The 26830-nt window shown below is 43.3% G+C and overlaps 6 protein-coding genes across 6 annotated transcripts; 2 read left to right on the top strand and 4 right to left on the bottom strand.

Moving 5' to 3' along the window:
- Positions 1–3890: 3890 nt before the first annotated feature.
- Positions 3891–10473, top strand: LOC139918308 (UDP-glucuronosyltransferase-like). Its single transcript, XM_071907632.2, has 9 exons — positions 3891–4458; positions 4981–5044; positions 5139–5287; positions 6826–6953; positions 7061–7154; positions 7350–7475; positions 8217–8304; positions 9696–9915; positions 10123–10473. Exons 1-9 carry the CDS (start codon positions 3922–3924, stop codon positions 10391–10393), a joined length of 1677 nt encoding a protein of 558 aa, XP_071763733.1. The 5' UTR covers positions 3891–3921; the 3' UTR covers positions 10394–10473.
- Positions 10474–10596: 123 nt separating this feature from the next.
- ndufb3 (NADH:ubiquinone oxidoreductase subunit B3) lies at positions 10597–11658 on the bottom strand. Its single transcript, XM_071907636.2, has 3 exons — positions 11571–11658; positions 10947–11075; positions 10597–10842 (listed from the first exon to the last, which is right to left on the bottom strand). The coding sequence occupies exons 2-3, from the start codon at positions 11072–11074 to the stop codon at positions 10692–10694; spliced, it is 279 nt and encodes a 92-aa protein (XP_071763737.1). The 5' UTR covers position 11075; positions 11571–11658; the 3' UTR covers positions 10597–10691.
- A 180-nt stretch (positions 11659–11838) lies between these two features.
- pecr (peroxisomal trans-2-enoyl-CoA reductase) lies at positions 11839–15242 on the bottom strand. Its single transcript, XM_071907635.2, has 8 exons — positions 15118–15242; positions 14368–14501; positions 14083–14248; positions 13916–13997; positions 13730–13826; positions 13534–13644; positions 12383–12494; positions 11839–12273 (listed from the first exon to the last, which is right to left on the bottom strand). The coding sequence occupies exons 1-8, from the start codon at positions 15227–15229 to the stop codon at positions 12191–12193; spliced, it is 897 nt and encodes a 298-aa protein (XP_071763736.1). The 5' UTR covers positions 15230–15242; the 3' UTR covers positions 11839–12190.
- A 1006-nt stretch (positions 15243–16248) lies between these two features.
- rpl37a (ribosomal protein L37a) lies at positions 16249–18714 on the bottom strand. Its single transcript, XM_078287952.1, has 4 exons — positions 18677–18714; positions 17799–17927; positions 17488–17570; positions 16249–16411 (listed from the first exon to the last, which is right to left on the bottom strand). Exons 1-4 carry the CDS (start codon positions 18677–18679, stop codon positions 16348–16350), a joined length of 279 nt encoding a protein of 92 aa, XP_078144078.1. The 5' UTR covers positions 18680–18714; the 3' UTR covers positions 16249–16347.
- Positions 18715–18997: 283 nt separating this feature from the next.
- On the top strand, positions 18998–21091 carry cfap410 (cilia and flagella associated protein 410). Its single transcript, XM_071900958.2, has 7 exons — positions 18998–19224; positions 19328–19346; positions 19454–19500; positions 19704–19933; positions 20035–20185; positions 20309–20408; positions 20579–21091. Exons 1-7 carry the CDS (start codon positions 19148–19150, stop codon positions 20741–20743), a joined length of 789 nt encoding a protein of 262 aa, XP_071757059.1. The 5' UTR covers positions 18998–19147; the 3' UTR covers positions 20744–21091.
- orc2 (origin recognition complex, subunit 2) lies at positions 21088–26609 on the bottom strand. Its single transcript, XM_071900955.2, has 17 exons — positions 26518–26609; positions 25749–25820; positions 25464–25619; positions 25034–25120; positions 24815–24904; positions 24694–24725; positions 24481–24538; positions 24170–24372; positions 23988–24086; positions 23786–23895; positions 23105–23237; positions 22679–22775; positions 22398–22544; positions 22133–22304; positions 21968–22029; positions 21725–21843; positions 21088–21570 (listed from the first exon to the last, which is right to left on the bottom strand). The coding sequence occupies exons 2-17, from the start codon at positions 25816–25818 to the stop codon at positions 21487–21489; spliced, it is 1719 nt and encodes a 572-aa protein (XP_071757056.1). The 5' UTR covers positions 25819–25820; positions 26518–26609; the 3' UTR covers positions 21088–21486.
- Between the last annotated feature and the right edge of the window lie 221 nt (positions 26610–26830).

Genomic DNA, 26830 nt, shown 5'->3' with positions numbered 1-26830 from the left:
CACAAGCCTTTCCATCAAAGCCAATACTGCATAACCTTTGTAAGAGCAAAGGATGATCAACTGTATCAAATGCTTTTGACAGATCTATAAAAAGGGCAGCACAATGTTTCTTATTGTCTAGAGCGGAAACTATATTATTTGTAACTAATGTAATAGCTGAGATAGTGCTGTGATTAGCTCTAAATCCAGATTGGTGCGGACTTAATACAGAGTGACTTGAAAGAAATGCCTTGAGTTGGTTATTTACCAAAGATTCCAGGATTTTTGCTAGACAAGATAATTTGGAGATTGGTCTGTAATTATCTAGATCATTTCTATCACCTCCTTTATGTAATGGAGTTACATGGGCCGACTTCCAAACACTAGGAAATATGCCTGTTGTGATAGAAAGATTAAATATATGTGTTAATTGCTCTGTGATAAATGGAGCGGACACTCTTAGAAAAAAAAAACTGTTTTAACAGTTAAGATTCATACTCCTGTCCAATTTGTGGTAGTAATGCACCAATAAGTTGTTTGCCAACCATCATAAAAACTGAAAGAAGTAGAAGAAGAAGCAGAAGGAGCACAAGAGAGAGCAGTTGCTAGTAACATAATAAAACTGTATAGAGGGAATGTTGGAGGAAGGAGGGTTGCAGTAAGTGATGTGGAGAAGGCAAATAAGACATTCCAGGCTGTATGGAGAATATTGGAGAACATGGTCTTAAAAGAATTAGTGGCTGCTAAGTATGGATTTATGATAGAACCAAATCAGGACAATACTGATGCAAGCAATCTTTTTTTTTGCCATGAAAGAGTTGCGTGGGGAAATACAAAATTGTAGGAATACTGCAGGCAAGGATGGAATAAACTATGGAATTTTGAAGCATGCTGATGACATGGTTTTAGATTGTGGCATTAATGGATAGCCTACTGTAGGCCTATGGGATGAAGGAGTACTCCCCAGCTATGTATGCACAATGGACGTCACGATTATTGCCAATTTGTCAATTATAAATTCATTGCAAGGGATTGACAGGGCAGTTTTGTTATCGCACCTGTGTATTGAAATGAGGCACAGAGGCAATTTTGTAAAAACTTGTTCAGCCTATGCTTGATTGTTTTAAAATGGCAATAAATGTGCTCATATGCTATATCTGACTTTTTTTCTTTTTGCTGTTTTCTATAACTGGTATAATTATGCCTTTGCTGTCCAAGGTGCTGAATTGTGCTTTAATAGGGTATGAGAGAGAGAGAGAGAGAGAGAGAGAGAGAGAGAGAGAGAGAGAGGTTCAGTGAAACATGGGCATTGACTGTAAATTTGAAAAAGACCAAAATCCTGACGTTCCAAAGACGTTCCAGTTCTCAGAAACACAGATTTACACTAGGAAATACAGAAATTGAACACACAACAAATTATAACTATTTAGGTTTGATTATCAATTCCACAGGACGTTTTAACTTGGCTGTGAATGAACTGAAAGAGAAAGCAAGAAGAGCTTTCTACGCCATCAAAAGAAAAATTCCAATTGACATCCCAATTAGGACCTGGCTCAAAATTCTAAATTCAGTAATACATCCAATTATGCTATATGGTAGTGAAGTGTGGGGTCCTCTAGCCAATCAAGATTTCTCAAAATGGGAAAAACACCCAGTGGAAGTCCTGCATGCAGAGCTGTGTAAAATCATCCTGGGAGTCCAGAGGAACACAGTCAGTAATGCATGCAGGGCAGAACTCAGCCAGTATCCAATCATCATCAACATTCAGAAACGAGCCATCAAATTCTACAAACACCTCCGATCCAGCGACCCCCACTCCTATCAGTATAAAGTTCTTCAGTGCCAAGAGTGGAACAAGGACAAGAAGAGTTCCTTCTGGACACAAACACCAGGGATTCAGGACAATCCTCAGTCTCTCTGGACCAACCAAATCATTTCAAAACAGAAAGAAAAATAGATCACCTATTGGAAGGAAAAGACAAAAACCCAAAGCAAATTAGAATTCTATCTGACCCTAGACAGAGAGTACACAGTGGCAGAATATCTGACCACTGTGACCAACAGCAAACTGAGGAAATCCCTAACGAGGTACAGGCTCTGTGCTCACAAGCTGGCCATAGAAACAGACCGCCACAGACAGACCTGGCAACCCAGGGAGAGCAGGTTGTGTTTATTCTGCTGTCAGGGAGAGACAGAGACAGAAAGTCACTTCCTGTTACACTGTGACAGATACAAAGACGTGAGACAGACTTATTTTGAGAGGATAGGTAGAATTTACCCAGAGTTCAACCATCTGCCTGATCCTCTCAAACTGCCCTACCTGTGTGGGGAGAAAAGTCAGTGTGCAGCATTAGCTGCTAAATTTGTAGATTGCTGTCACACTTTAAGGGAAGAGGGACACACAGCTGGATGAGAAATGTGAAGAATAATATATGAATGTATGTGAAAAGTTCTGTTTTTAATTGGCTACGGTGATATTTTGCTGGTTTATGTTTCCTCAGAAACACAAGTGACATAAACACAGAAACGATGATAGTCAGTAGACAGTGGAGGCACAGCAACACACACACACACACGCGCACACACACACACACACACGTGCACACACACACACACACACAATAATAAATAGGAGGGGATGGAATTATTTTTCTGTTAATTATTTTTTTATTATTATTTATTTATTTTTGTTATTTAATAATTTAATTGATGATTAATCTCTTGTTACATGCTTTGGCAATATTGTTTGTTTGTGAACTGTCATGCCAATAAAGCACCTTGAATTGAATTGAATTGGGAGAGAGAGAGAGAGAGGTCATGTTGAAGTAATCGAAGCATTTTATTACCTACAGCCTACACCTTGTTGTTTTGGTGTATGTGGATAGCATTATATCGGCTAAAAGTGGTAGCCTACTAGCATATGGCGAGCTGGAAATTAAGTTTATGTTTCTCAGATAGCCTACTCTCTGGGTAGTTGAGGCATTTTGTGATGACACACTGCCATACCTTGGCTTGTGCTGAAACATCAATATCAAAAGTTGGTCTACGTATAGTAGGCTAGATCTAAATCTATCACTAATGCACCTGATGTGCGCATCACGTCATCTCTGTCATTTCAGGATGCACAGGCAGCAGACCAGCAGCGTTGTATTCAATCCACAGAATCTGCCGGTGTGAAAACAAAAGTGAAATTTAACATTCCACAATTTGCTTCAAACTCGCCTCTGTTGGCAACCATAGATACGCACGTCAAATCGCGAATGCGGTATCTATGTTTTTATATCTATGTTAGTAACGGTATCACTTCGTAACATCTTTTGCTGCCCTACAAACTTTACAGGTAAGTTAGGTAACTTTATTACCTTGGGGTATTTAAGCAACGTTAATCAAATTAGGTTATTTAACCAATAGCGTCAACTGTGTCGCGCTTCAGTGCATTGAACTGAATTGAATTGAACACACGCCCATGGATCTGTACAGGATCTGTGCTTGTTTTCGTTCGATCTTTCTTTCTTTCTCTCGTTCTTTCTTTCTTTGTCTTGTTTTTCTCCGCTAAAAGTGCAGCTCAGAAACCTTACGACCTAGAGCACCCATGTTTGGCAGGTGGTCTCCTATGGTAGCTTACGTGTGGCTGCTTTCCAGTGTTCTTTTAGGAGAGAACAGAAGTGTTTATTTGCGCGCGCGCGCGCGCGCGCGCACACACACACACACACACACACACAGAACTCTGCCATTGGACTCTGAGGTATTCCAGTAAGATAACAAGTAACAATATTTAACAAGGGCATTCAAAGCAGAGAGAAGAGAAATGAGAAAGACCATAGAGGAAAAACTCCAACACTTGCATTCTCTTGGTCTGTATTTCCTCCTCACTTTGCCTAATTTTTTTCTCTGCATTTGATTCATTGAGATACAGAGGAAGAGACACAGAAAGAGAAAGAAATGTGGAAAGCAGTGCTTGTGTGTTTTTTGCTGAACATAGCTGTGGAGTTGAATGGGGCTACAGATGAGGCGAGTCGGTCTGCTGCAGAAAACACCGGACCTGAGACGAAGGTGAAGACAGCAGAGGAAAAGGCCGGTGTCACTGGCGGCCTTCCTGCAAGTGAAACGGGTTCCACTGTTTTCTTTGGTCATTTGCTGGTGGTACCTATGGATGGGAGTCACTGGGTGGGTGTAAAGGCCATTGCCCAAGAAATGGGTCGTCGTGGACACCAGGTCACCGTGCTGATCCCTGAGATCAGCATGCGGATGGGCCCTGGTAAACACTACAACACTTTGACCTATCCTGTCCCGTATGGGAAGGCAGAGATTGATTCTGTTTTGGCCATGCGCAAGGAAGCAATACCCAAACCTACACAATCTTTGATGGAGAAGATAAACAGTCGACTTTCACAAGTCCTGAACTTCACAAACTTCCTCCATATCACTGCTGAAAGCCTACTGTTCAACGCCAGCCTCATCGCACATCTATCACAGCAGGTGAGTGTGTGTGTGTGCAGAGGCATTTACATACAGAAAGAACTGTGGCTAGTTTGTAGTATTGTAACTTTCTAGGACGAAGATGTGTTAGCTGCAGATAAGTAACAAAGTCATCATTAACATTGTGAAGTTGTGATGAAAAACGTGAGTCAGAGAGAGAGAAATGTATATTCCTGTGTGTTTTTAGTATTGTTTATTTATATAGCCCTTTATCACACGCATGTGTCAAAGGGCTTTACATAGCATCATATACAGTACATGTCATATACATACTACACATACTATACACATCATATACATCCTATACTACATTTTTGCAAAAAGTCTGCCTGCCTCTTTATCCAACATGCCTCCCCTTCACCGTTTGTGCCATGAGTGTTGACAGCACCATGTGTAAGCAAGAGAAGCCAAGGTGAAAGCAGGTGTTGTCTTTATTATTGTCAAGACACTGTTGAAGATTTGCCCCTATCACTTGTTTTTCTCCTGTTCCTGTTCATCCTTTCTTCTCCTCTCGCTCTGCAGGGCTTTGATGCCGTCTTGACAGACCCTTTGGTGCCCACAGGCTCACTGATAGCTAGGAAGTTAGGTGAGTGCCGCCATGCTGGTTCATGCCACAGTTGGTTCATCTGTGTTTATGTGTATGCACATTTTCTCACCTGTCACCCCTAAATCACTTTCAGGTCTTCCCACCATTAATTTGCTGAGAGGATTGCCATGTTCCCTGGACATGAAGTCTGCAGCCTGCCCCTCCCCTCCCTCATATGTCCCTCGCTTATTCACTGGATTCACAGATAAAATGAACTTCAAGGAGAGAGTCATCAACACTTTGGTGAGCAAATACATGCACATACACACATATACTGGAACTGGCTTGCACCTTGCACCGACATACCGCCTCAAACTCACTTAGGTCACTCATTTTGCCCAATCGTCCATTTAACATTAACAGAATCTGTTAATGCCTGTCTGGCTACTTCATATCAAAAACCCCGGTCATGTAGCTCATGTGGCCCAACTAAAATGTGTAAGTGTAGGGGAGAGTGGGGTAAGATGAGCCAGGTTTTATGCTTTCACCCATATTTCAAAATGTTGACTTTCAAATTAACTGGTAAGAATGCAGCTAAATGAAAGAAGAATGAAAATACAACTTCAAAAAAAAAACAAAAAAAAAAAAACGGTCCCTTGGCTCTATTCACCCCAGGTTGGGGGTAAATTGATCCTAGCAAGTGGGTAAATTGAGCAGCTTGGAGGCAAACTGAGCCACAGAATTATTCATGTTGGATAAAATACATATTCATGTCTGGATAAAATACATATTCATGTCTGGATAAAATACAAATAAACAATTTCCATGTCAAATGAGATTGAAGACACTGTTGCCATCTTTATTAAAATACATTTTTGGTTCTTTATTATTTGGCTTTGGTTTCTCATAACATTAATAGTGAACTAGAACAGTAGTAGAATGTTCTTGCATGTCATATTGCAAACCAAAGTACAAGCCTGATTTAAATGTGGTATTACTTAAAAGTAACATTACTTGAAAAGTCTTGAAAACAAGTAACATTACTTGAAAAGTTTTGAAAATAAAAGATTCAAAACCAAATTAAAAAAATGGACATTGCTGCAAACCAAATCACCCCTCAGGGGTCGATCCTTGGCCCCATCCTATTCTCCTTATACATGCTTCCTCTGGGTCATCTGTTCAACCGTTTCCATGGCATAAATTATCATTGCTATGCTGACGACATACAGCTGTATTTATATGCTAAACCTAACAACCTGAATAATCCGGCCATCCTTCACGATTGTCTTGCTGCCATTAAGGACTGGATTAATTTCGTCCATCTTAACCCTGACAAAACTGACGTCCTAATGATTGGCCCTGATCACTTTGCTCTGACTCACCTACACTTGGTACAGAATGCGGCTGTCAGACTGTTAACTAAAACTAGCCATAGGTCCCACATCACCGCCTCCTTTCATTGGCTTCCTGTGAGATTCAGAATACAAGCCTTTTGTCCTTTCCTCGCTCCAGCCTTAAATCAAAGGGCGACCGTGCTTTTACTGTTCTAGCTCCAAAAGCTTTACTTGCTTACTTACCATGTAGCTGGTTCCATCAGCCATGCTGCAATTGAAGTCTCTTCCAAAATGCCTGGTCACATGACACATAGTGTTTATCACTGCTAGGTGACTCCACTTACCCACTGGCTCATCTTACTCTGCTTTCCCCTACAGTATGTCTCAAATTGATGACTTGAGCTTCAACATTAATATTCAACTGACACAATAGGAATGTAACTCTCATTCATGTTTGTCAACAATCATTTATGTACTTTATTGTCCTGTGATGGCACTGACCTACAGGTGACTTTACTGGAGCCACTGCAATGTCGACTGCTGTTTTGGCGCTTTGACCAAATAGCCTCTCAGTTCCTGGGAGAGGATGTGGGCGTAGCTGAGGTGCTGTCAGACTCTGCTATCTGGTTGCTGAGGTAACATGTACAGAGGTTATAATATTTTGATAATGTATATAACAAGGATTTTAATCTTTCTCTCTCAAAAACACTCAGATACATATTGCGGTACTTTGTTTACACAGGAGTGACTTCACACTAGAGTTCCCACGACCCCTCATGCCTAATGTGGTGCTGGTGGGCGGCATCAACTGCAACGTGAGAAACACTCTACCTGAGGTAAGGCCTGTGTGTCTGTGTGTTTTTCTCTTAGATTACATTTAAGACAAAAACATCTTGGATTTTCTTGGGTTATTTTTCCTCCTCACCTTTTTTTCTCTGCTTTCAATTTAGAGATATCTATATAGAGGAAGAGATAGAGAGAGAGAATGAGGCGGATGCCACCGCCTACTTAGTGTGTGTGTGTGTTTGTAGGATCTGGAGTCCTGGGTGTCAGGACAGCATGGCTTTGTGGTGTTCACCCTGGGCTCTGTGGTGTCAGCTCTGCCAGAAGAAATAACTGCTGTCTTCCTAGAAGCCTTCAGACAGATTCCACAGAAGGTAGGAGCACTTGTCTAAACACAACATGTCACAGGTTCAGGAAGCATTTATCAATACACAGGATATGATATCCCTTGTGCCATAATATCCAAGGTGAGCATTCCTATGGAGGCCCAATTCAGAGTCTAACAGAATGATATACTACCATACCAGTGAGTACCATAGAAAACATCAGGCTACACCGTCATATATCTACAGCACTATAAGACAGGCAACAACATTCACCAGCTACCTACTCTAGCTTCAGGGTGAGTGAGTGAAGGCAAATTATTGGGATTATCAAGTGGGCACCCTCCTTCACCAATGTTTCATTGAATTAGGCCCACGACACCTCAAGAAGTTGCAACAGTGTATTCCAGTGTCCCAGAAACAATCCCCTCTTTGCCTAGACTCAGCAGACCCAAGTCCACTACACTACTGCTGTCACCTGCACCTAGTTATCAACAACACTACTTTACAATACACACTACCATCAATATCCCTTTCTATTCAGAACATCAAGTTACACACTACATCTAAACCCTACCAAGTCACACACTATGAAAGTTACATCCTACACTTGCCCAAGCAGAGAGTTGATACCCGACCAACTCAGCAGTCTGCATATCCACATTGTATCTGCTTAGGCTAAGCTAAATCTGACTGGCCCTGCTGGCTTGTCTGGCAGGGCCCTGCTGGCTATAACAATGTGTCATACATTGATGAGCATGAAGACAAACAACAATTAGCTTCCTATTACAGGTTATATGGAGATACACTGGGCCAGTTCCTGACAATATCCCAGAAAATGTGAAGATGATGGAATGGGTGCCACAGAACGACCTACTAGGTAAATCCACTGCAACACAAACTGATTGAACCACAGTTGACATGTGAGGTACCAGTACTCAAACTGACTTATCATGAATCATATACCCTTAAAGCTGGGGTAGGCAACTTTGGAGAAATGAGCAAGGATTTGAAAGTACACAGCAAAAAAATATCCCCTCCCTCCTGACGAGGCAGGAGTAACAGAAAAAATTCCCTTCCCTCTCTGCTCCCTCCCTCCTGTAACACCTCCCTCAAGACGAGGCTCAGATGCGTGCATGAGAAGGACAAACTTCATAAATTCCAAATATTTTACGCAAACCACAGTTTTCTACCTAGATTGGCCATTGCGGTTACAAACACACATTGTGATACAAACTTTGGTGAAGCAACATTCACTCTACACTGGAGAGTGCCGTCTCCTTAACACTGGCCAAACTTGATAAAGTTGTTACTGAAATATTCGGCTCTGTTAGTTTTGTACCTAGGGGTGGTACCTCCTGCCAGAGGCAGGATTTGAGTGCAGCTGTTGAGGTTGTGTGTTGCGTCACTCACAATGTTGTGTGCTTTCTTGACTGCTCGCTGCTCATACGGTCCTTGGAGACCGAGCTCTGCTGCTCACAAAGCTTGGTCCCCAGAGAGGTGACCCTCCGCAGCTTGCTCTTGTTGATCACAGAGAGTCCCCCTACCAGGCCAGGAACGGAAAGGTTAGGATGCCTTCTATGTGGCAGGTGTAATAGCTGCGGAGGATTGCCGGGGCTACATCCAGGTGCCTCAGTCTCCGAAGTCTTCCTCATGTTCAGTTGGAGAAAGTGCTCCTCACACCAGCGGTGCAGCCTCTCTGCCTCCTCCTCAAAGTGGGCTGCACTGTTGGAGGTGTCAACCAGAGCAGACTTAGATTGAGAAAAGGACGGGAGAGATCACTGTTGCCTGGAGGGCGCCTGTGGATTTGAGTAAGACAGGAGATGTTGATCGGTTTACTTTGACATATTCCAGTCCCAGTATTCAGTTTGGATTATGGTTATTTCATGTCATCTCTTCTGTGGATATATTTGTTTTCCCTCTGCAGTTTGCACGGTGGTCAGGACTAGACTGAGCTATGTGCGCATGTAATTGACAGGCAGGGGCGGGATGCCTCTTTGCAGAGAGCTGTCCTGATTGGTTAAGATCCGGGCACCCTGAGATTTTGGAGTGGCTGATTACATGGCCTGGGACAGTCACAGAGACCAGATGTTTTCTCAGAGCATTTGATTTATTGATAGCTGTCCGGATGTAAACAGAATTTCACCAAATATTACAAAAATTGTTCTAACAAAAATTGCCTACCCCAGCTTTAACATTGGTCATCTTCCATGAATAGGCTGTTCATGGGCAACATCTCTAGCTCACTTTGTGTGTATGTGTGTGTGCTAGCACATCAGGGAGTTCGGGCTTTCATCACTCATGCCGGCTCACATGGCCTCTTTGAGGGTTTGTGTCATGCTGTTCCCATGGTGATGTTGCCAATTAGTGTGGACCAACACGACAACGCTCAGCGGATTGCAAGCAGGGGAGCGGGTGTAGTCCTGGACTTTTCCACCATCACTGCAGAAACCCTCCTTCAGGGACTGAATGAGGTCATCAGTAACACCAGGTGAGGAGTCAGAAGGTCATTGATCTTCTTTGGCCTTGACTGTTAAGGTTATGGTTTAAATCAGCTTAAAAATAATTAGGTGATGCTCACGGAAAGCTTGTGACGATAACTAAAAAATAAGCTTCAGAATTTGCTTTTCATGTCAACTACTCAAAGACAAACTACTTCAGTGTTGTATCCATCAACCCTCTATCTATGTGTGTGTAGGTATAAAGAGAGTGTGCAGAAGCTTTCAGCCCTCCATAAAGATCGGCCCTTCGACCCCCTCGACCTCTCTGTGTACTGGACAGAATTTGTGATGCGGCACAAAGGGGCAAGACATCTCAGACCTGCTGCTCATGACCTCAACTGGCTCCAGTACCACAGCCTGGATGTAGTAGCACTACTGGCTACTGTGGTGCTGGTCGTTGTCATAGTGACAGTGAAATGCATGAAACTGTGCCTTTGGAAGCTGAGCAAGAAGAGGAAGCAGGACTGATCTGAAGACAAGAAGAACCACTGATTACAAAAAAATGCATCTGTAAAAATCATAACATATTGTTTGTGAAGGAAAATAAATAGAGAGAAAAAATAGAGCACATCATAAAAAACAAAATTGCAAAGTGAATAATTTAGAGGCACACAGGCACAATAGCTCGGTGATAGGGCGGCAAGAATAAGAAGTCAGAAGCCATAACCATGTGATGGTCAAAGAAATACATTTAATAAACAGAAAATACAGAGTTTAATTATAATCCATTGTGGTGTGGTCTGGGTGTGGGGGACAACATCTGACACTAGTGGCCACCCTTCTTCGGTGGGAACAGGGCATACTCAACAGCCAGGGCGACAGTGAAGGCAGCGAAGCCCCACTTGAACCCTTTCAGCAACACATCTGACAGAGTCACAGCACGAGCGAAGCCGCCGGAGTACCTCCACGCCTCGTTACTGCAGGGAGAGACAGGGACAGGAGAGAGAGCAGATGTCAGGAATCAGTCACAAGCAAAGTAATATGAAAGACAGACCTCAGGTGCACCCCGATAAATACTGACCGTGCCCACGGATCCTTGAGGCCCCTAGCTGCCAGCCTCTGCTGTGTGAACTCCAGCGGTGTTCCCTGTACCTTCCACTGCCGCCAGTCCGGCATGGACAGCTTGCTGTGGCCGTGGTCACCCCCCATACTAAAAAGCAGCCACAAAGAAATATGCAGAGCTTTTCTCTACGACAGTATATACGGGTTTCCACATTACACTGGCTCTCTGTACTAGTTTGATATTAAACTCGTAACTTACTCGTTAGTGGTCGTTAAGTTACCAATATACTTTAAATTTTTGACAATTGTTGGCACGGCCAGGTAGCTCTTTGGGCGCTGGGAGGCACCAAACAGCGGTGTATACTGACGTTCAATGCTTTTATTCAAATTAGGAATGTCAGTGACAAGCTGGTCAATAATTTATCCTACCAAAACTGTACCTTCTGACAGTCGTGTAGGCTAGATTGTTAGCAAAACTAGCATTGTTAGCTTGCTAATATTTCAGCAACTAAGTTTAGATGTATTATTAACTCACAAATAATAGTTGCAAAGATATAGTAATGTGAAACACTGGGGTAAACCAACAAGGGACGCGCCAAGGCAGACATTCAAGATTTTATAGAGAGAAAATAAGTTACTGTACCTGAATGTTTTGTTGTGACCTCTGCAGCTACACGGAAGATTGCGACAACCAGCAGTGCTCTACGGCAAAACTACGGCAAGCATTCAGGACAAAATATCAATGCACGTCAGCTGTAAAGGAGGGTTCGGTGGCTTGTGATGACATTATACCCGTAAACTTTGAATGACAACATTACAGTATTTCCATGCAGTTTTGCAGCTACGAATATCCATTCACGAGTTGTTATTATAGTTGATTATTAAAATACATTTTCAGGCAGTAGCTGTTTCATCATCATTTATTAAGAAAGTAGGTTTAAGGCAGGTAGGGCTGCCTAGGCACCTCTGTTCTCCAGACATTCAGGTTGTGGCACAGATGATATTCACAAATGATACAATTTGAAGCATTAATTAAGCACATTATAAATCAATATCCAGAAAACCTAATGATACACACACACACACACACACACACACACACACGCACACACTGATAAATTGTGAATTATATACAATTATCTACATGATACATAGATTACATAGTCAATCGGTTACTGGTGTCTGCACAACAGCCCAGTGTCCATGATGCTTGTTTTCCGAGTGTGTGTGTGCATTGGTCTGATCTCTGTCGTTTAAAGTGTGTTAGAGTTTGCTTTTAGGGTTGAGCAGGTCCCTCAGAGTGTCCAGGTTCTCCCCCTCTGGAGCCTCGGGCCATACACTGTGGTCTGGAGGGAGACACACACACACACACACACACACACACACACAAGAACTTAGTATATCATACACAGATGAAAGAGCGGGTGCATGCATGTGTCAACAGGCTGTACATACTCGGTATCTCCCACATGGAGTGGTACAGACTCTGTCCTGCGTCGACCCTCAGCGTGGCTCCAGAGATGTACGAGGCAGCAGGAGAGAGCAGGAAACACACTGCCGGAGAAATCTGAATACACAAACACAAGTGAAGAAGGAGAGAGAAAGATACTGCAGTGACACTGCAACAAAGCAACAGACACACAGCATGTGATCTCCATCTATACCTCTGTATAACCAGGTATTTACATTTTTTTGTGCATCAATGTCCATGATTTCCATGATCATGGCAATCTTTATCTACATGTGTGTTCAAAGTGAACTCAATTTTTTTTGTTGAATAGATCATTTAAATGTCCCATGTTTTATATTGGATGGGTACATCTAGGACTTGGGATGTGTCATCTGACTGATTGGACAAAATATTAAACTTCTATGACATTTAAAAAAAAATCTGGATATGTATCACATGTAAAACATCTCTAGGTCTGGTCAAAATAAATCAATCCATGACTTTTCCATGGTTTTCCATGGCTGTCAGCACCCTGTATAGTGCTACTGGAGACCAGAGGTAGGAATTGGGGTTGGAGTCAATTCATGACTGAACTCATTCATTCCAATTCAACTGAGGAATTGGAATTGAAATTTGAAAAAACCTACAGGAAACAGAATTGGAATATCAGGGAGTTGAATTGAATTCAATGAACTTCTGTGAAATTAAATGTTTTTTTGTTTTTTCTTACCACATATCTGAGATTACACAGTGTTATACATTATCAATACTGAATATTATAAAATGTTAAAGGTACCTTTCAGGTGGTATTTGATACATAACATGTAAATACATTATGACTGAATGTATTTGATTTGTTGAACTGTCTTTTATTTGATTCATAATGATTGATTTATAATGTTTAAGTCAAGACAACCTCTCTTAGAAGTGGAATTTAATGGAATTCACTTCTGTCATTCTAATTCAATTCCAATTCTGTTTCCTTAGAGCTGGGTGCAATTCCAATTCCAGGAACTGAACTGGAAGTCACCATGCATTCTCAATTCAGTTCATGAACGGCCACAACCCTGGTAGGAATCAGGCAGTACTCATTTTCCACAGGATCTATTAAAGCCTTGACTTGTGTATTGTGTGTGTGACTCATCAGGTCACTCACCTCCTCCGGCACTCCCAGTCTCTTTGCCGGGCTGAAGGGAACGGACATCTTGAACAGCGTAGGTCCAAAATCCTTGTAGTTCTCCATCGCAGTCTTGGAAATGATGGTGCCCTGCATCAGGCACAAACACAGAGTGAAATCAACAAAAAAACCCACTTCCAACCTGATTCTCCCCTACCTCATGGCCTATACATACAGGTGCGATGGCGTTGACCCGGACTCCTGAGGCCGCCCACTCGATGGCCAGGCTCTTAGTCAGGTTGTCCACCGCTGCCCTCGCCGCTCCTGTGTGGCTGCCGGGTCAGGGAGAGAGGAGGTACGACGTGTCAGTGAGACGGAAAGTGTGTGAGATTGGACGGTGGCGAGTGTGTATGCTGCTTACGCCATGCCGGGGAAGCCCTTCCACATGTCGGCGATGATGTTGACGATGACCCCTCCGTGTTCTTTCATCCATGCAGTGTAGACTGTGGGGAGAAAACACACGCTCATGCCTTAGCTTTGAACACACACTGACCAAAAACTCTCTCTCTCTCTCTCTCTCTCTCTCACCTTCCTTGCAGCAGTGGAAGGTCCCAGTCAGGTTGGTGTCCACGACCGCCTTCCAGCCTTTGGAGGTCATGTTCTCTGCCGGGCTGCTGAACTGACCTCCTCCGTTGTTCACCAGGAAGTCGATCCGCCCGTACCGCTGCAGCACCGACGACACGAGCGTCTTCACCTGCCGCACACAACGCAGCCACACGTTCGTACAGGACACCCACGCATGCAGTCAAATCACTCTTGGACAGTTTTAGGGTCTGAGGGTGTGTGTGTGTGTGTGTGTGTGTGTAGGCTGACCTCATCCTCGCTGCGGATGTTGCATGGTATGGGAGTGACCGATGCGGGGCTGGAGGGAGGGATTTTTTGTTTCAGCTCCTCAGCCGCTGCCTCCAACCTCTCCGCCTTTCTGCTGGAGATCACCACACTGCAGCCTGAACACAACATGCAGGGGGAAGGTTAGCTGTGACAAAACTGTAGCACTCAGTCATTTCAACATGTCACCAGGGATGTCAGCTAACTAAGGGAAGTCTTAGCATCTAAAATTTGCCACCAAAACTTCAAAAGCTAAATATTGACAGTTTCTGGGGACAAAAGAAGGGATGATTGACAGGATTAATGTGATTATTGGAAGTAGTTGTGACTCTTTTTGTGGATATGGCTGCTACATAAATATCTTTGCTCTCCATTATAATGATAAATAGTACAAAATCACATTTGGGCTCATTGCAAGTACCAAACCTTGCCTTGCCTTGCCCAACTGACGCCCGGCCAGGATTTCACTGTACATTAAATTAAGGGACAGCATTTACACAGGCAAAGATCAGTTTTTCAGACCGACATTTGGAAGTTTTTCCATATTTATCCAGTCATGAAAAACTAGTGTCCCAAATTCAGATCCAACAGTCCCGAGTCTGAATGAAGTCAGTCTCTGGGCTAAAGTTCACTTGGCTCTGCTGCTGTTGCCTCGCAGTCCTCCGCTGTTCACAACACATTATCTACTGTGAATGACAAATAAGGACTCGGGCTTTAACACGCTGCAGCACTCACCCAGCTCCAGCAGCTCTGTCGAGATTGCTTTACCGATCCCGGTGCCTCCACCCGTTACTATTGCGACTTTATGGTTAAATAGACCCGACCTGAAAGCACTCGGGGCCGCCATGTTTGTGTCTTGAATCTACTGAGAAACCACTATACTGCGCCCTCTGGTGGATTCAAGTAAAAAGTACACCATGACAAGTGACTGCTTATAACGTGATATTTCATTGATCCCCACAGGGAAATATCCTTTGACTTGTGCCCCCTCCTTCCCTTCCAGGTAAATCAAATGTCATAAAAGCGTCCTTCCATCTGGTAAGGATTAAGTGACTTGCTCAAGGGCACTGCAGCAGAGCAGATGTTTGCCAACAAGGGGCTTGAACCTGGGTGGTCCAGTTTAACGACAGTGGGAAAATACAGCATATTTATGACTTAAGGTGTGAACACAATAACCTATACAATTATGGATTATTCATTCAATGTTTACGGAATACGGAAGCGTAATGCATTCACTTGAGAAAAAAAAAGCCCTGTTTTTCTGAATTAACGAGATAATTAACTCAGAAAAACAGATTTATATTATTTTTTTAATGCTTTTAAACGCTTTTTAAATGCTTTTTTTTTTATTATTCTGCTGTTTTTCTGAATTAACAAAATAATCATCTCGTTAATTCAGAATAACTTTTTTTTTTTTTTTTTTAAATCTGTGTTTTTCTGAGATAATTATCTGGTTAATTCAGAAAAACAAGGCAAATTTTTTTTTCTCAAGTGAATGCATTACGCTTCCGTAGAAGCATGCAGTGGGCAGCTTATTTACTACCACAAAAATGCAGGCAAGGAGAGAAGTTGAAACTGTGGGACACTGGAGTCAAACCAGATATTTCACAAACTGAGTAACAGCAGTATTTTATCATCTTAAGACATTTCCTGTCACCTTACAGCACCATTATGTCAAAATTACACTGGGAAAACTGTACTGATCCTAATAGTAGACATTTTTAACCAAATGATTCAATGAAACGGCGACCTGGGCTCCTCTGAAGTCTTCTCCCTCATGCAGGGTCGGCGAGAGCTTTCTGTAGTTTCGGCACATAAGTTTTTATTTCAGCACTACATTATAAAACAAAAGACACAAACACAGGATTCCGCTCCAGACTGCTTTATTTTAAGATGGTGATGCAATGTCCAGATTGGTTAAACTATACAAAAAGCCCCCAATCCACCAGCGACTATTGCACTGGTTTACTGGTCCTTCAGCTCCTTCAGCCTCCTGATGGCAGACTTGACTGTGACAGCGGACGTTGTGCTGTAAAAGAATAACAAAGCGTTAATGGCACTTCATACACACAGGGCCAGTCTACTAATACACCGACATCCATACCCAAAATACCCCCTTTCTCCAACTTTGCCTCAGCCTCGCTTGTTGAATGCCTATTATTCATGTCTATGGGACAATCCACCCTGAAACAACTCAAACCATTTCTATGACCTTTGATAGTTTTGCATTAGAATATGAGCAGGTCTTTCCCAAACAGAACATGCAAACTAAGGCACAATGTCATTGAGAAAAATTGTTAGGTGTTGCTCCATTTTATAGAAGGGCAGGGAGACCTTAGACAAAACTCTGGGTGATTCATGTGGATAATTTCCTGAATGATAGCTGCTGGCATTAAAATGAAATAAAACCATTTTTGTGTAGGAGCTTTGCTGTTCTATAAATCAGGGATGTGATATTTCAGGATTTCAGGTTTGTCAAACAGCAACATTTAAATGGGAGATTACAGTATTCCCAGCGTTTGTGCTGCTAATCACATCCTCGATTAATCCACAATGTCACCTTTAAGTTCTGATTACCTCATAGATTTAGAGCCTTGATTGGTTCCCTCTTCCACAGCTTTTGAAGTTGATCATAAACATTAAACTAAAGCCAGGGGAAGAACATCAGTTCTGCTTGAAGATGCACTTTAGCGTGTTCCGTCATGTCAAGGTTAGAGGAAATATGGTTCTCTGTTGACGCCACCTGAATCCACTTATGATCAGTCTCAACCTCCAAGTTTTACAAACCAATTGTGAAACACTTAAATAAACAGTATTCAAGTTGACCGAGCATATCTAGTAACGGATAAATTCTGACTTGCTTCAGTTCTCATTCAAGTTTTTCCCACTTTGGAGCATTATGCTGTTGAGAAATAAACTTTCCATCAGACAAGGCCTTTAAGGGGCACCAGAAAGAGCAGCCCTCATTCAAACCAACATGAGGTTTAATACTAGATACAATCATAACCTCAGCAAAAGCTTTAACTAGAATCCACTTCCAGTTTGGGTGAGCTGGTGGTGCCAGAGGAAGGTGGATGTTAAAAATCACACCAAGAGGAAACCTACTTGTAAGTCCAGGCGCCTCCAGCCACGGTCTTCATGCAGGACCCGCAGTGCCAGATACCCACAGCCCTCCTCTTCATCTTGGTCTATAAAGATATACACAGTACATAAATAGCAGCTCCACTAGGAAATCAGTCAGTGTGTGTGGCAAGATGTGCACATCATCTATTTGTGTGTATTATGATACATTCAGATCTGGGCCATCTGCTGCAGGGACTCTTGTTGTGTTCATATGTTGACCTTGCCCACTACTTTCTGTACATTAGTCAATGACATATCCAGTATCATTTGTCGATTCCCAGGACTGTCCTTACCTTGCCACAGAAGGAGCAGGTGTACTTCGCATGCTGGCTGATTTCAATCTTCTTCACCATCTTCCTCAGCGACGCGCCATAACGCGTGCCGTATTTTCCAACGATCCCCACCTTCTTGGTGCGCTTGGCCTGGGGATAACATGAAGACACACAATATGGAGCATTAATATAGGTGTACTGTTAGTAAAGATGTGTAACCACTTCTGATATCCTGGACGATTGCTATTGACATGATGTCGGCCCTTGGAGGCAGAGCTGTTCAGTCACAAATCATTGCTAATATAACCAGACAAAACAGACTCCTAGATGGATAGAACGCATATTCCAGTGTCACTGCTAGGATTTAACACACAGGCCATATGCAAACAAGCTGCTACAAGTCATGACATCAACTAGTGTGAATGAACTAACGTTACTGCCGGCATTGGTATGCTACAAGCTTCCTCATGCTAAACTAGCCAGCTAACATAAGCCAACCTAACAACCAGGCACCAAGTTTGGGGAGGTTACACATAATTAAATCACTTAGTAGACTGATGCATATTGGTAGTCAGCTTTACAACGGCGGCCCCTCTATATTCGCACGTAAACGCTTGTTTTTCCAGCCGGTAGCAAGCTAAAGTAACTAGCCTGCCTTTCAGGGGCAGTTGCATGGTATTGGGGCTGGGTAAGCTAAGAGCACTGCGGGCAGCCATTGCTGTCTCTACGGGACTTGAAAACATCGTTTTTCTTGTTGGCCCAATCACAAAATCAACACAAATGAGGCTTAGGTCTGATTAAGAAGGACACCACAAAGCCTTAGAATATGTGAATAGTTCATTTACAGCATAGAATTTGTTAGATTCATACGGATTAGGAAGGGGACATTCAGGGCTCACCATTGTATCAGTGGAGACGTAGGTCCAAAGAGGGATTGCTTAGCGCGCACGCGCGATTTACCCAGTTCGTTGCGCTGCATTGTGGGACTTTGAGGCTTAGAGCCTGTTGATCCTCAATATGATTCTAAACAACAAAAATAAACTTTCGCTCTCCTTATTTCACGGCCAACTACACGAGCGATGAATGTGTGAATGTTACATATGGGTTACGAAATTAATCTGTCGGCGTACAATAATTATAAACAAGCTTTTAGGTGTTAACCAGGTAACTATGGACGCGTCAGTGGATACACGCATGCGTACTCGTGCAGTGGACGTCAACATCCCTGCTGAGAGTGCAGCGTTTGTGAGGTGTAATGTTTGTCCATTTAATTTAATGTAATGCGGCCTCTAATTATTAAGAGCCTTTTGTAAGGATACCGTGCATCGAAAATATTCTCTGTAGACAACGAACGCTCCACGTGATATAATATGAAGCTAACACGGAAACTGGTTCTAGCTAAGGCTAAGGCCTCCGACTTGGACAGCGTGAAGAAACTTAACTGCTGGTAGGTGGGAAGATTTTAACACTAGCTGCTCTGGTTTTGGTTTACATGCTGTCGATGGAGGCTGAGAATTACAGCTTGTTTTCTTTTCTTTTTACTTTTGCAGGGGATGCAACCTGACTGATGTAAGTAGCTAAGCCCTTTGATTGATATTAGTTTGTCAGACCCAGAATCCACAATTCATACACTTTAATTTTTTTTCTTTAATTCTGTTTCTTTTTCCTCTCTCCAGATTTCCATCTTCTCTCAAATACCCAACATTGAGGTGCTGACACTGAGGTTAGTCTATGTATCCCCTCACTCTCACTCCTCTCTCTCTCTCTCTCTCTCTCTCACACACACACACACACACACACACACACACACACACACACACACATAAGCATGTCCACCCACAGTTACAGTGTACTGAAGCATCATGATAATTCATAAATCATGCCTATGGTGTTCTTCCTTCTCTCTCTCTCTCTCTCTCTCTGCAGTGTCAACAGCATCTTGTCTCTCTCTCCTCTCGCTGGCTGTCTCTCTCTGTGTGAGCTCTACCTGAGGAGGAACATGGTTCCCTCTCTCTCTGAGCTCTCTCATCTGCGCCCGCTGACGCGCCTCAAAGTGCTCTGGTTGGCTGAGAACCCCTGTTGCGGAACCGACTCCAACCAATACCGGCTCACCGTTCTCCGCTGCCTGCCCCGCCTACAGAAGCTGGACAACCAAGGTGAGTCTGCAGTGTTGCTCTTATAGCATTAATATGTGAATCATATATGACAGTACGGTGTTTGTTTGTGTGTGTGTGTGTGTGTGTGTGTGTGTGTGCAGTAGTGACAGAGGAGGAGGTTGCACTAGCTCTTGTGGAGGGGGAAGAGGTCACCACACCCCCCGCCAGTGTCCCGAACCAGCTTTCCACCAATGGGCTGGTGGACGCAGAGACGGAGAATGACCCCCTCAACTACAACATGGAGGAGACAAAGTAAGCCCCCATAGATTGACATTAACACTCACAGACATGTCATACGCTGAAAATAACCCATCAAGCGAATGTAGACATTTCTAATATTGTAAACAAAATAACCCTTTTCTCCTGCTTTTGTAGTAAAATCAGGGAACAGTTGGGGATGAAGCCTCTACCTAGAGACAAGTTCCCCTCGCTTACTTCTCCATTAACCAGAGAAACCAAACCGTCTATCACAAAGGTAGCACACACTCAAAAAATTGTATTTGTGTTCTGTCTGTGAGCAATGCTCCTAACTAAATGATAGTGAATGTTGCTTGCTCCAAACTGCACTAAAACTCTGAGGACTTAGAGATTAATGTCGGTTAATATGTATCTGTAGTAACTGATAACTCTTAATTGTATTTTCAGACACACACTCTTGAAGCGGTGTTGCTGCTGCTGAAGGATCTGGATGAAGAGGAGCTTCACATCATACACACAGCAACCCAGAACAGACTCCAGACATACACACTCGACACAGAAACACTACAAGACTCACTGCAGACACAGAAAACGGCTGACGTTCAACACTGATCCATTTCATGACATGCACTCTGGGCCAAACTCGTTACTCCCCTCTCTGCACTAACCCCCTACCCACCTTGAATGTCAACACAATTCTTGTAATCAAAAACAGGATAATATCCCTTTTCTCTCCCATTGCTTTCTTATTGCAAAATGCATGTCTTTGTTTCCATTTAAGTGACCCCACAGTCCTTTTTTCGGTCTGCAGAGGACTAGTGAATCATTCCCTTGGCTTGCTTTTGCTTCTTTATAGCAGCATGCCTACCTGCCTTTTCAAAAACTAAAGAATGTAAGTTTTGCTAAATGTAAATAAGACATTGTACCTATTTGTGTAAATAAAGAGGAAAAACTGCAATACATAAAGTTTTTACTGTTTTCATTTAGACTGACGTGAACAGACAAGATGTATACGTCACATTATATAGTACAACCATATGAATTCTACAGTGCTACAACGGGGCATTTTGAAGAAGTAGAAACATTTCACCAGTAATTTGATTCAGAAGCATTCATTTCAACTGTGCAGTGACTGAAAGGTGAGCTCCTGTCTTCTGTAAACAAGCCGCAATTGGGCTTTCCTAGCAGTGACCAATACAACCAGATTATCCCTCTTACAGGGAAAGTCACTTCGCTTTCTTAGCATTTCGGAGCATGCAGGCGGTGCTGAACTGGGATACAGGAAACCACATGGTAGTCTGCAGCCTCCATAGACTATGATGGTAGTTGAAAGGTAGTGTAAAGCACTCTTCTTCTCAGTCACCCTCCTCCTTCTCCAGGAAATCCATCAATGTGCTTGTTTCCACGGGAACCACCAGGTATTCCACCCCATCCGCACCCTGGAGAATCATGGTGAGAGTAATTGTCAACGAGAGACAAACGGGCTACCTTGCAACAAGCGCCACTGGAGTCTGCAAATACTTGTGGTACTTATTAGGTAAATAGGATTTGAATGAGACTTGTGTCCTCTATAATGAAGGAGAGGCGCCCAACCTTGCGTGTCCGAATCAGCTTGTGGTCTCTGAACTCAGTCAGCTGGGTCCGCAGGGTGAGGTCAGAGTTCACCAGGAACGCCTCTCGACAACGCTGGTAGAAATCCTGGAATGACAATCCTGCAAGCAGCGCACACCGTCACGCATACGCAGTGATATTAAAGCATAATGATCATATAGGATTATAGTCATATTTTAGGGGCAAATTTTAGAAGCATTTTAGAAGTTTCGCATGTGTGTGTACCTATGTATGAAGGGTTGTCTTTGTTTTCCAGCTGAAATTCCACCAGCAGTTTGAAAATCCCTCTGCAGAAAGACAGGACACATGGCCATGAAGAAATCAAGTGCCTTACTACCCCTTTAACGGCTTTGATGATTGTCTATTTGAAGATGTGTGTGTGTGCTGTACCTTGCATTGGTCGTCAAGCTGCGAAGAACGTGCGTGAGGGAGGACAGAGCGAGAGCCCCAGTCTGCTGCACCAGGAGGGAGTTTTCGTACGACGTCTCCTCTGCGTAGCGCTGGAAAGACACACACTCCCACCACAGCCAGTTAAACTGACTCTGCTTACACTGGTCCCACACTGAGGAATACACAGAAAAGGTACAGCTGCTGGGCAGATGTTTCGTCTAAGACATTATGACACTGAGATCAACACGCAGACCCAACCACCTACCCAGTGGAGCGTTGATATGGTCAATAGAAGCCACTAAGTGCAGGTTGGGAAGGGATGCCAGCTGCCCCAGTGCACTCTGGTTCTTCTCTCCTCGGAGCATTGGTCCATCGATGTTGTGGATTAGCAGGTACACATGGAGATCTGGGCCTGAGGGGACACACACACAAACAAAACACTTCAGCTGTAGACACAACATGGAACCCCAATACCTCTCGCACGTGTGCTTTGATCTCATAATAACACAGAGACTCTTCAGCACACGTGTGCACAGACGCACTCACTGTCTCTGAGGGTTTGGGCGATGTACTGGATTTGGTCTGAGGGCGTTCGGAAAGTTCCCTGGTGCTCCAGAACCTCGGACGTCAGGGCGTTTAAGATCTGCAGTGAGAGCATATAGAGTACATTGATGGATAAAGACATGAAAACAACTGGAATAAAATATATTTCCAGTTGTATCAATACTTGCTGCAGTGTTTCCCCTATAATGTTTTCATAGCAGTGGTGGAGGTGTGCAAGTTTGCTTTTGGCTCCACTGTAGTTACTATTTTGCTCCCAGTTATATTTTTGATTTAGGCTGTACTATAAAAAGCGTTCTTATATTAACTAATTCTTCCTATGGTAGTGTTCTTCTTGTTGGTCTACAACTGCTAAATGAATACAGAGGAAACACTGACTTGCTCATTGAAACTGTGTGTGTGTATACTGACGGATTTGAGAGTAATGGAAGGGAAGAATCCGTTGACCACCAGGTGGATTTCTTGAGCCAAGTGAGACACACGGAAGTCCTCCAGCAGAGCCTTCTTGCTGCCCAAACCATAGACCAGCACACTGAAGCCCAACCTACACACACACACACACACACACACACACACACACACACACACACACACACACACACACACACACACACACACACACACACACACACACACACACACTTGCCATCTTGTACCAATGTCCAAACACTGTAAATTCTACATACACTACCAGTCAAAAGTTTGGACACACCTGATTAAATGTACTGTGTTTTTCATTATCTCAAAGCCATTTTGATCTAAAGGCTTATGCTTAAATGCTTGAAATTTGTTTCTTAGACAAATATAAATAGTGAAGTTGATGCCTATGTATGAATTTCTGTCCAAAGCTTTTGTCTTTCCATCAAGGCAAAGGGCGGCTACTTTAAAGAAGCTAAAATATAAAATAGTTTTGATTTGTTTAACACTTTTTTTGGTCACTGCATAATTCCATTTGTGTTATTTCATAGTTTTGATGTCTTTACTATTATTCTAAAATGTGGAAAATAGTATAAAATAAAGAAAAATGCGCGTGGCCCGGTAGTGTATATGCATGCGATGAGGTGAGGTGAGGTGAGCGCAAGCCACACTTACTGTAACTGTAGCATCCATTTGCTGAAGTGCTTTTGGTGTTTGTTGTGAAGCTGCTGGATCTCTGATGAGTAACAGGCCGGCTTGCCTTCTAAAAGCCGGAACAGCGTCTCCTGCCAACACAAAATAACAATGTATCTCAATAATGTGGGACAAGAGCGCACTTAACACACTTGAACATGTACATTGGCCGTGATATACTGACCCTGTCGAGTTTAGGGGTGTGTAAACGCTCGAGGGTGCGGTCTGATGTCAAGACCTTTGAACTGCCGTGGGCCTCAAAATACTCCTCAACCAGACTGGGCTGGAAAGGAGAGAAGACAGTTTTAACAAGAGAATTATAGCATTATAAAGTACAGTTAATAACACACACACACACACACACACCTGATTGAGGGGTTCTGGGGCGTTCTTGCTCTTCTTGGCAGGAGTCTTGTACAGAGCTGCAGACTGGGCCTTACTGGGCGTTTTAGGCTGTTTCACGTTTTCCTTCTCCTCCTTCTTTACTTTCTCCCCCTCATCTTCCTCCTCCTCTTCCCCAGAGTCTGAGGGTGACAGCTCGCTGTCGCTGTCTGACCGCAGGCTGGGGGCTGAAAGCACCAAACAGCTTTAGATAATAACAACAGTCTAGGTTTACATATCTTACATACTGGAATATGCACAGGAGGAGAAGCTACTATCGTTACATGCCAACTCACCTGTCAGCCTCTTCCTGAGCCTGTGGGGCGTTGTGGAGACAAACTGCACCTTCTTGCCCTGTCATACAACAAGAAGTAGCAGAGGTTATGCTGAGAAAAAGGCCACAACAGCAAAGCCGCCTCACCAAGGCAGCTTGGCAACATCACCACAACAGGCTCCTGGGTCTGTTTTGTATTTGAGATACAAAGCAAACAAGTTCCTTCTAGTCTCACCCTCTGTGGCGTCCTGCTTTCACTTCCGTGGTCTAAAGAGAGAGAGAAAGAACGGACTTAGCCGTAAATGGACGTAAGATATGATAGACTCAACAAGGCAGAGAGTGTGTGTGGGACTCACTGCGGCCTGCGCGGGTGGGAGTGGAGGGTTCGAGGTCAGGGGTCGCGCTGAAGCTCACGCTTTTCCCAGGCGTCCGTGCCAACTCGCTCGCTACACACCGAAACACAAAACAGTCATCTGATAAATCTATAGAACTTACATGAGAGAATGTTTATGTGTGTGTGGCAGAGCGAGTGTGAGTTACAGTGGAGGTGGACTGTTGGGTTCAGTCGTTCTCACCTGTCTGGGCCATGCTGTGGGCACGTTTGACTTTCTGGAAGGTGAAAACAGAGCCTCCTGCCACTCCGGACACACTCTCCTCACCTTCTGTCAGGCCAAGAAAAATTATGTCTGAGCTTTAGTCCACATGTCCCACTGCTGAGGTGTAACCAATTAAAGTGATCACTATACACAAACTCAAGTGTAGAAACACATTTGTATATTTTGTTTTATTTAAATACATGTTGGAGAGCACATATTGAAAAGCACCTGACCTCCATAAAGGGGGGCAAGCAAAAAGAGTATCACATTATTACTATTATTATGGATAAAGAGAGATGGAAATAAAGCTGGAACGCTGGCGGTTCAGTTAAAAAAAACTTATGACTCAGTGTTTTTACAGATTAAAATTTAGTACCAAAATGAATATTATCACGTCTCACTCACTCACCTTCTGTGTTGTCTGCTCCTAGAGCCTGGACGTAGTTCTGCTCATCCAGGACTTCATCTTCATCATCTTCATCATCTTCATCCTCTCCGACCCGTCGCTTGGCTGAGCTCTTAAACGTCACCATCTTCTGAACAGATCCGCTGCTGCCCCGCACACCTTCACATAAAGTTATACACAAAGACAGGCAGTCAGCCAGTGGGACAGACAGAGAGGATCAGGCTCACCTTGTCCATAAAAAGAAGAGTGATTTTGGCAGCAGCAGTGAAGCAACACAGTTCTCCATACCGTCCTGTTTGTCCACGATGTGCTCCAGAACATCTCCATCCCCAACGAACTTCACCTCCAACACACTCATGACTAAAAGGAAACATTTAACGTTACTACAACCAGTATGAACTAGTATCAACGCTGGCTGAGTGGTCTAACACAGTGATTCTCAATCTTTTTCATATCAAGGACCCCTAATTTAGTCCACATTAGGGCCACAGACCCCCATTTGATGAGATTTTGTCTCTCTGACCCAAATCTGAGAATATTTTTATTGTCAGATATGATTTTGTCCAGAATTCCATAGCTATCTGTATTGTAGGTAGAGAGATAACAGTTAAACTATGATCAAAACAGTCATTCCTCTACATTCTCTAATTGGCTTAACTTCTTGTAAATGAAATAATGGTGAAGTTTAAGAATTCATCAATTTGCTGGGGACCCCCTGGAACTCCCTCAAGGACCCCTGGTGGTACCCGGACCCCACGTTTAGAACCACTGGTCTAACAAACACAATCCAGGCAGACATGAACTTCGCTCCTCAAGTTTTTGTGCTGACTTTTCGTCACTGACTGTAAACTGTAACATTAATTCAATGATAATGATAATGTCATTATTGCTAAACTGAGTAACGTTATATAAGTGACCATGTAGCTAACGTTACAGCCTCTAACCTGTTGAAACCCTGGCTAGTAGACAAACAGCAGCAACAACTATCACAATCTGTCCAACGATAGTACACTGACTGTCAAAAAGTAAAGTTTAATAGTAGCTTACTGTAACTTACCTGATAATGTCAATATCGCCCGAGGAAAACGTAAACAAAACTAACATTAAACTGAGAGCTAAACTAGTGTGACTTGTGACAGATTCCGCGCCATCCTCCAAAGTTTTTAAACCACGTGACAAGTGAAAGGTCGCACGGTAGCCAATCGCAACATTGTATTCAGTAAAACACCATTTCCCAGGATGCTCGGTTCGGCGCACACGGAGTATTCCGGCTATTTCTTGTCACGTGAAATGGTTCCGTCCTTATTTCGATGTAATGTTGCCTCAGTTGACTTGATTCCTTCTGTGATTCAGTGCCTGAAGCTGTATTA

This window comes from Centroberyx gerrardi, chromosome 13 (assembly GCF_048128805.1).
Source record: "Centroberyx gerrardi isolate f3 chromosome 13, fCenGer3.hap1.cur.20231027, whole genome shotgun sequence".
NCBI classification, from domain to species: Eukaryota; Metazoa; Chordata; class Actinopteri; order Beryciformes; family Berycidae; genus Centroberyx; species Centroberyx gerrardi.
The sequence above is the reverse complement of the archived record's forward strand: the minus strand, read 5'-3'. Positions and strand labels throughout refer to the sequence as shown.